The sequence below is a fragment of the Camelus ferus genome, unplaced genomic scaffold, assembly GCF_009834535.1.
Source record: "Camelus ferus isolate YT-003-E unplaced genomic scaffold, BCGSAC_Cfer_1.0 contig3500, whole genome shotgun sequence".
NCBI classification, from domain to species: domain Eukaryota; kingdom Metazoa; phylum Chordata; class Mammalia; order Artiodactyla; family Camelidae; genus Camelus; species Camelus ferus.
Window position 1 is genome coordinate 1,787 of NW_022588818.1, and position 7,930 is coordinate 9,716.

Consider the following 7,930-nt stretch of genomic DNA (forward strand, 5'->3'; position numbering starts at 1 on the left):
CTTGAGAGGGTGGTGTTAAATCCCTGAGATCCCTGCAGCCCCCAGCCCCACCTGCTTGTGAGGATAGTGAGGGGGGTTGGCTGGGCGGGGGGGGGCCGTCCTGGCAGAAAGAGTGGGAGGTGCAGCACTTGTCTGTTACCTACAATCCTGCACCCCACCCTTCACCCCACACACCCAGTGGGGCACAACGCTGTTACTGTGGGCATAGGACCCAGGGTCCTGTGGTGGGGTTGGGGGCCAGTGTGGTGAGCTGAGAGGTGGTCCCTGCCCCTTCCTGCTCCCAGGTACCCTGCATTCCAGGGATGAGGATGGGAAGGGGCAGACCCAGGTCTGGAGGGGTTAAGGGTCCCTGAGCATCAGGCTTGCTTAGTGAGGATGCCGAGGCAGAGCTGCAGGATGCCTCCCACTGTCCCTACTTAACCGACCCAGCCACGTTAGGGCACAGTTTGGAATGCAGGGACTACAGGGGCCTCGTGCAGACAGATGGAGGACACACAGCTTGTGCCCCAGAGGGCAGCCAGGGCTGAGAGCAGCCCCCCACTTTCTCTTTATTTCACCCCTCCTTTCCATGGCCACCTGGGAGTCACTGTCTCCTGAGCTGGGGGAAGGCCAGGGTGGAGAAGGGGACACCAGGACAGAGTAGGAGCCCCCAGCTTGCCTCCCCACATCTCTGGCACCTGGCCGTAGGCACCCCAGGTGGTGGCCAGGTCAGCAGTCACTGTTCCTGCGCAGGGAGTGTGGCCCCACAGGGAACACTGGAGCTCCGTGAAGGCCAGTGAGCCCACGGTGACATGCACGGGCCCACGGGGTGGAAACCGAACCTCTCGTAGAAGGGCACCAGTGGGTCCTCGCACATGAGCACGGCCCGGCGCACAGCTGGCTGGCCGCCCAGGTGGTGCAGGTAGCGCCAGAGCAGGATGGAGCCCTTGCCCTGCTGCCGGAAGGTGCGGTGCACGGCCAGCACGTGCAGGTGCGCTGTGCGGCCCCCGGGCCTGTGCAGCGTCAGCGACTCCTGGGGGCAAGAGACAGGCATAAGTCCATGTCACCTCTGTGGACACCTGTACCCTCAAACTGCCCCATCTGGGCCAAGGGCAGGTCCCCTGAGTTCCTCCAATCAGGGCTCCCCTCTCACCCAAGGAGGGCCTCCACTTGGGAGCTACATCCCCAGCCCTAGGGCGGCCCCTTCATGAGGGCCTTGAGATCCGAAAGGACTGGGCTCTGTTGCTCTGGGAGAGGACCACATCTGTGCTCATCTCTTAGTTCTGGAGGAAGAAATCCCAGGCACTGGGCTCTCCCTCCCTGGCAGCCTCTGTGAGAGCAGGAGGAGCCGGGGGCCAGCAGGCGGTGGCCTCCTTCCAGGGGCCTCCTGGGCCTGCCCTGCCCTCACCTGAGTGAGTCTCTCCTTGTCCCACAGGGAGCCAATGATGAAGGCCACAAGGCGGCCCTCCACGAACCAGCCCAGGGACAGCTCAGGACAGAGGGTCAGGAAGTGCCGGACCTCGTCCAGATTCAGGGGGCAGATGCCCGAGACAGAGATGAAGGCTGGGAGGAGGCACTGGTGGTGACTTAGTGGTCTCTGTGCCGCCTGCCCACTGTCCACTGCAGACCGAGAATCTGCTCAGAGGTCCCTCCCCCACAGGAAAGCAGAGGTTCAACACTGCTGTTCCCCCCACTTCCTAACCCACACGTACTCATGCACACGCACAAAAACATATGTCTGATTATTCTGGGGTCCCCGCTGCCAAGGATAGGAGACTCGAGGGTCTTCTCCCCAAGGGGAGCAGCAGCGGAGTACAGCAGGGTCCCGGCCCCTGTGTGGGGGCTGCTCACCTCACGCTCAATCTCAAACACCCCGGCAGCATCCTCTGGGGTGAGGCAGCGAAACTCACTGGCAGGGAGTGTGTGGCGCCGCTGGCGACTCGGGGACTCGGGGATCCCAGGGGGCAGGTGCAGAGTCACGGGCTTTAGGTAGTAGATGCTCTGAGTGGACATCCTGGCTGCTACCTCCACCTCTGGGGGCCCCAGCTTCAGAAGTGGCCTCTGGGATAAGGAGGACCCCTCAGCACCTGTTGGAGGGGAGCGATAGTCTGGGGTCTGGTCCTCATCTCCAAGGGGGCCGTCCAGCGTGATGGTTCCTCTTACCTCTTTTGTAGCGGACTTGGAGTGGGGAGTCTGGGGGCTGGAGTGGAGCAGGCGTATACGGGGTAGACACCTCCTGCCTTGTCCTGCTCACTGGGCCCCAGGTCACTTTTGTCTCTCTCCCTGACCCACGGCAGACGTACAGTTCTTAGAGGAGTCTGTCCCTCCCCTGTGAAGCCCCATGGCCTGCAGGTCGCCGCCGTCTTCTCCACCTTCTCCCCATGTCTCCAAGCCCCAAGCAGGGTGCTCTTATTCCTGAAGGCTGGGAGCCGGAGGCAGAGTCCCCACTTACCAGGACAGTGGGGCAGGGGCCCTGATGTTCCCACCACAGAGCCAGTCACCCGGGGACCGATCACAGGCTCAGGAACCAGAAAACTCCAGACTCCTAGGTGCCTGGCTGTCACAGTAAGCGTGGGCTGGCACGAGTGACGCTCTTCTCAGAGATTTCTACTCCCCCACCCGCCCGCCTCTACGTCACAGGCAGGCGATGCCCGCAGGACTCTGGCAGCCCCGTGCGCTGTCCCTGTGTGCCGAGGGTAACATCTCAGCATGGCACACTGGACGCAGAGGATTACAGCGGCTGGCTGAGGCCCCAGGGTTTACGGGGAAGAGCACGGGGCTAAGCCTCGTGGGTTCACTCTAATCCCTACTCTGGTGCCAACCGGCTGGCACAGGCATTCACCCCTTGTCCCCTGAAGCCTAGCAAACCCACCTTGAGGGTCCTTCTAGCGCTGGCAGCCAGAGCGTGGTACCATTTACAGCATTTGCTCAGTGGCCGGTTAGAACTGCAGAACCAGAGGGGAGAGGACAAGGCTGGTGTTTGATGTAAAGTCAACGTAATCCAATGTCCCGGCGTGGGGATCCTGGCTCAGGGGGCTTCTTTCCAGACCCCTGTTGGTAGAGTTTTACTCTTAATGCCACAGTCTCCCTCCAGCACCAGCTCCCGTGAAAGGGTCCTGTAACCCTGACTCCCCTGGCTCTGACTCTGCTCAGGCTGCCCACCCCCACCTCGTTCCTTCTCCTGTGGTGTTGCCCCTTTAGGGGTCCCCCCATTACCCACTCCAGCCTGGCCTCCTGCAGGTCTCCCAGCCCACCAGACAGGGCTGCACACATCTGGATACCAGCTTCCCTGTCTCTCCCGCGGACTCTGGGCAATGGCTGGGCTCTTGCCCCAGGGCTCCAGAACATTCTACGGCGATTGGAGCCATATTGGCCAGTACACACAGAGATGCCCGGAGGGCTGTGTGATCTGACCCTCCACCTGCCCAGCAGAGCCTCACCTCCCCCCAGCTGAACCCCCGTCCCACCAGTGATCTGTAGTCTGGGATCATGGGTGCAGATGTGGCTGTCCTCATGATGGGGGAGACAACTGAGTCACAGAATGGAAAGAACATTCTGATGAGCCACGTATACCAACAGGGAAGCTGGGGGCCAGGCTTGGGGATGTTGTCTCTTGGGGGAAAATGAGATATTCATGGGAAGAAAGTGAGGAGATTAGCAGAACCAGGATCAGGAACCTAAGGTCGGGGCAGCAAGCAGCATCCCATGCAGCCAAGAATGGACAAAGATCTCTGATTCTCGGGACAAGGAATCCCTGATGGCCTTGAAGAGTCCTTCTGGGGTTGGGAGTTGGGGAGGCAGATGCAGAGGAACAACCTCATGGTGAAAAAGCAGAGGTGGCAGCAGGGCAAAGGGCACTGGTGAAAGGTACACTGGTCCCCCTGCATAGCCAGGGCCTGGAGAAGTCTACCCCCTGCCCCCCACCCCGTTCCCAGCACAGAGCCTGCAGCAGCTCAGATGAATCTAGAAAGCCTGGCATGTGGTGGGGCTTCTAGGGGCTTCCAAGTCGGGCCTCACCCGCTCCTTCTCCTCCCCTTGATGTGACAGCTGCCGGGTTCCCACTACAGGGCCCAGCCCAGGGGAGCCCACCTGGGGGAATCTGAAAGGTAGCCCCATGAGCGATGGGGCCCAGAGACCCCAATTTTCCATGCAGAGCAAAGGAAAGGCCCTGACGGGCAAAGAAGGCACTCTCTGGACAGGCACTTGTGTAACTAGTTGTGATTTTTGATGGTATTGAGGGTGGCCTCCTTCTCTCAGTCCCTCACCTGCATTTAAGACCTGCCCTGCACACCTGGCATGGAGCACATTTTGCCTAATTGTATTTACCTTTCCAATCTTAATCGAGCCCAAGCAGATACCCTGGGGGACAGAGATGGAGATGGAGAATCATGGGCAGGGGGTTCGCTGGAAGAGTGCCTCCTGGGAGCCCCCCGGTGGGTAGAAAGGGAAGCAGTCTGGGTAGAGAGAGAAGTCGGGCTGTCAGAATGCAGTTGCTACAGAGGCCTCAGCCCACCTCCTGGGAGCTCAGGAGCCAGAAATCCTTCAGTGACGCCCAGATGGAGGCAGGGGGCAGGCTTCACTGCCCTGCATTAGCTGTGAGGAGGCAGCTTCCAGCTGAGAATGCAGCCTCAGTTCATCAGCAGTCCTGCCCACTGGGGTTTGAGTACTCAAGATAATTTCTCCAAGCTGCCTAGAGCCATCCTAGCTGGAGGAGGTGAGCTGGGAGGGTCCAGAAGGTTCTAGGAGAGCCTGGCGCGACCCAGATATCCCCAAATGCTTCTTTTTCCCAATCACAACCCCCTTGGCATAGCTGACTCACTAAGGTTGAGAATTCAGCCTCCTCTGGGGCCCCACGACTCTTATTAAGTCCAGAACCTGACCCTCTACTTCCCTCTGTCCCCCAAGGTCAGGTGTGAGCATCCACCATTCTTACAATACCTCTCAGACACCTGAGATTTTTTCACCACCACTGCATTTCCTTCCCCTGGTATCCCATCCCAGCTCACTGCCCGTGAACTGTTTAATAATTACACACCAGTACAGCATGCCAGGGGCCAGCATATTCTACCCTCCCCTAGGGATGGGGGTCCTCATTAGCAGGCAGGTGGTCCAGGTCCGGAAGCTTTTTAGAGTCTATTCCTGGGACCACACCCTGAGGCCAGAGGACCAGGCTTTGTTTCCCTCTTAGGGACAGTCATTGCATGGATGATGCGTCTTCTTTCAGCCAAGAGCAGTCCTTGGAGAGGAACGCAGGTGTGAGCCTCAGCAGCTGGTGGGGGAGGAGTTCTGGACTTGAACGTGGACTTGGCTGTGCACCACGGTGTCCACTGCACACTCACCTCCAAAGGCTTATAAATCCCTGGAGGACAGAGACTGCACAGAACGTGTGGCAATATGCTCGATGCAAGTAGGCGTTGCTGCTAGGTGTTGGTTCTTCTGTTGAGGAAGGTAACACTTGCTCCCTGACTTCCTGTGGATTTATTTTGCAGCCTCTTCGATAGGCTGACATCACCGCGGGGCTGAATGTGGCTCTGTCCTTATTTAGGGCTCAATATCTGCCATATTACACAGGCGGTTTCCTCAGGAACCTTCCAGATCTTTCTGGAACGGAGGTGTCAAAAGCAGAGATAGATCGCCACCTCCTGGAGAAAGAAGGGACCTATGGCTTCCTGGGTATCCGGAGCCCCACCGCCCAATAGAAAGCTCCTGTGCACCCCATGTGTGATTTTCAATTTTCTAGTAGCCACGTGAAAAACAGCCTAAAGAAACGGGTTACCTTGACTTAATAGAATACTGTGTTTAACCCAACATCCACAAAGTATTGTCCTTTCAACAAGTAGTCAATATAAAAATTATTAGAGATACTTTACATTCTGGTGGGTTTTTTTGTTGTGTTGTTTTGTTTTGTTTTTGCACTGAGTCTTCAAAATCCAATGTGTATTTCACACTTACAGCCCTTGGCAATTCAGACCGGCCACATTTCGAGGGCTAAGAGCCACACGTGGTTAGGGGCTCCTGTAGCCCGTGCGAAGCCCAGAGCTGGAGGCTGAAGGCTAAGGAGAGAACAATAGTGTGTGTTGGGTGAGGCATGTGTGTGTGCGAGGCTGTGTGTGTATACGTGGACCTGTATATGTGTGCATGGGGTGAGTGTGGATGTGTGTGTGATGTGAGTGTGCCTGTGAGGGTTTTTGTGTCTAGGAAAAATAGAAAGCTGGAGAACTGAGGAAAGACAGAGATGTCCCAGGGACCTATTGGTGCACTTAGGGCCTTTGGGAGGTTGGCTTGTTTTTGTTCGATCATTCGAAAAATCTTTTGAGCACCTACTGTGACTCAGACCTGCGCTGGATGCTGGAAAACAAAGGTACAAAGAAGAGTCCCGCAAAAGAGCTAGGCATGCAAATAGAGGGAAATAAATGCACTCAGACAGGTATTACCAGGTAAGTGGGGGAGTAAGGGGGGAGGGGAATAGGGCTCTTGGAAGACTTCATAGATAAGAAGCCCAAAGTGGGTATTGTAAGATGAATAGGAGTTCTTTAGGTAAATCTATCCAAGTAGAGAAATAAAGAATTCCAAACAGATGGTGAAGCAAGTGCAAAGGTTCGAAGGCACCAAAAAGTCGGGACCCTGGAGTGAAAAGCTGAGGCGGGAGCAGGGAGCATGCGCACTAGGTGCAGACGCGGTAGGTGGGGTTGGAGGGAGGTGGAAGGAATCAATTCATAAAAGATCACGTGTGCCATTCTCTGGTGGACCACGGAGAGCCACGGAAAGACATAAAGCTAAAAGTTGATGATCGTGTTCATATTTTCAATCTCCCAGAAACAAGGTGATGCGGGGACTAGGGCGCCGTAGGCGTAGGCAAGAGATGGAGGGTGAACTAGTAGTTGCAGTTAACGTTGATCAGGCTCGTAAAATGTTGTGCAGGCATGCGCAAAACTTTCCACCCATCATGTCAGCTAAATTCTTCAGCAGCCTTATGTAGTAGGTACTGTGTTATTCCCATTTTACAGAAAGGAAACCAAGGCTCAAAGAAGTAAAATAACTTGCCCAAGGTCACATAGTGAGTCAGTGGCAGCACAAGCTTCAAACTCAGATTCGTCCGACTCCAGAACCACACCCTTGGCCACGGAACCATCCCGTCACCCTCTCCCCCTGCAATGTGGAGCTGCCCCCAGCAGAGCAGCTCTGGAACTGGGGGTGTAAAAAAGCGGGTAGAGGGACCACAACCTCAGCTTTGATGACAGGTGGACTGACCCTCAGGTGCCCAACTTGGTACCCAGGTAGGTGATGCTGCCATCAGCCCGGATGAGGACCCTGAGAGAAGGATGGGTTTGGGGAGATGTCTCTTTGCCCTGATATCAATTCTACTTAGATTTAAACGGCACCCAGGGTCATATAATGTAATATTCAAAATGCCCAGGACACAATCTAAAATTACTTTTGTGAGAGGGCTCCTGGGGCAGCTCCCCTCTCACCCCACTTTTCCAGCCAAAGACCCCAGTGTGGAAGGCACCTTGGAGCCCCCAAACACTCACTGCAGTGTGGAAGGAGCTCTCTGGGTCCCTCTGGATTTGCTCTTACACAGAGGTTTGAAGAGGAGGCAGGCAGGGGGGGCTCCACCAGGGAGTAGCATGGGGCCCATGCACACTTGGTGGGTCTGGAGAGGCAGCCCAGTGACTGGCTAAGATAGGGACGAGGCAAGGCCTGCTTCCCTGAGATCGGTTCATTTTGCTGCCAGCCCTGCTGCCTCCTGCACTTGCCCAGCCCATCAGCAAGGGGTGTGACCAGACTGGCTCAGTTCTGACAAGCACGTTTGTAAACAAGGAAAATTCTCTCAAGAAACATCTCTATTCCCCAAGAAGGACTGGGTGTTGGGGCCATGAAAGAAAGGGATTTCTCCATTGGGGAAGAAGGGTTTTTATTCTTTTTTTCATTTAATGATTAGGAAGACAAA

The 7,930-nt window shown here is 56.2% G+C and overlaps 1 protein-coding gene across 1 annotated transcript; it reads right to left on the reverse strand.

Annotated features, from left to right (window-relative positions):
* Positions 1–715: 715 nt before the first annotated feature.
* Positions 716–2,080, reverse strand: LOC102522698 (serotonin N-acetyltransferase). Its single transcript, XM_032476304.1, has 3 exons — positions 1,831–2,080; positions 1,388–1,555; positions 716–1,012 (listed from the first exon to the last, which is right to left on the reverse strand). The coding sequence occupies exons 1-3, from the start codon at positions 1,990–1,992 to the stop codon at positions 716–718; spliced, it is 627 nt and encodes a 208-aa protein (XP_032332195.1). The 5' UTR covers positions 1,993–2,080.
* Between the last annotated feature and the right edge of the window lie 5,850 nt (positions 2,081–7,930).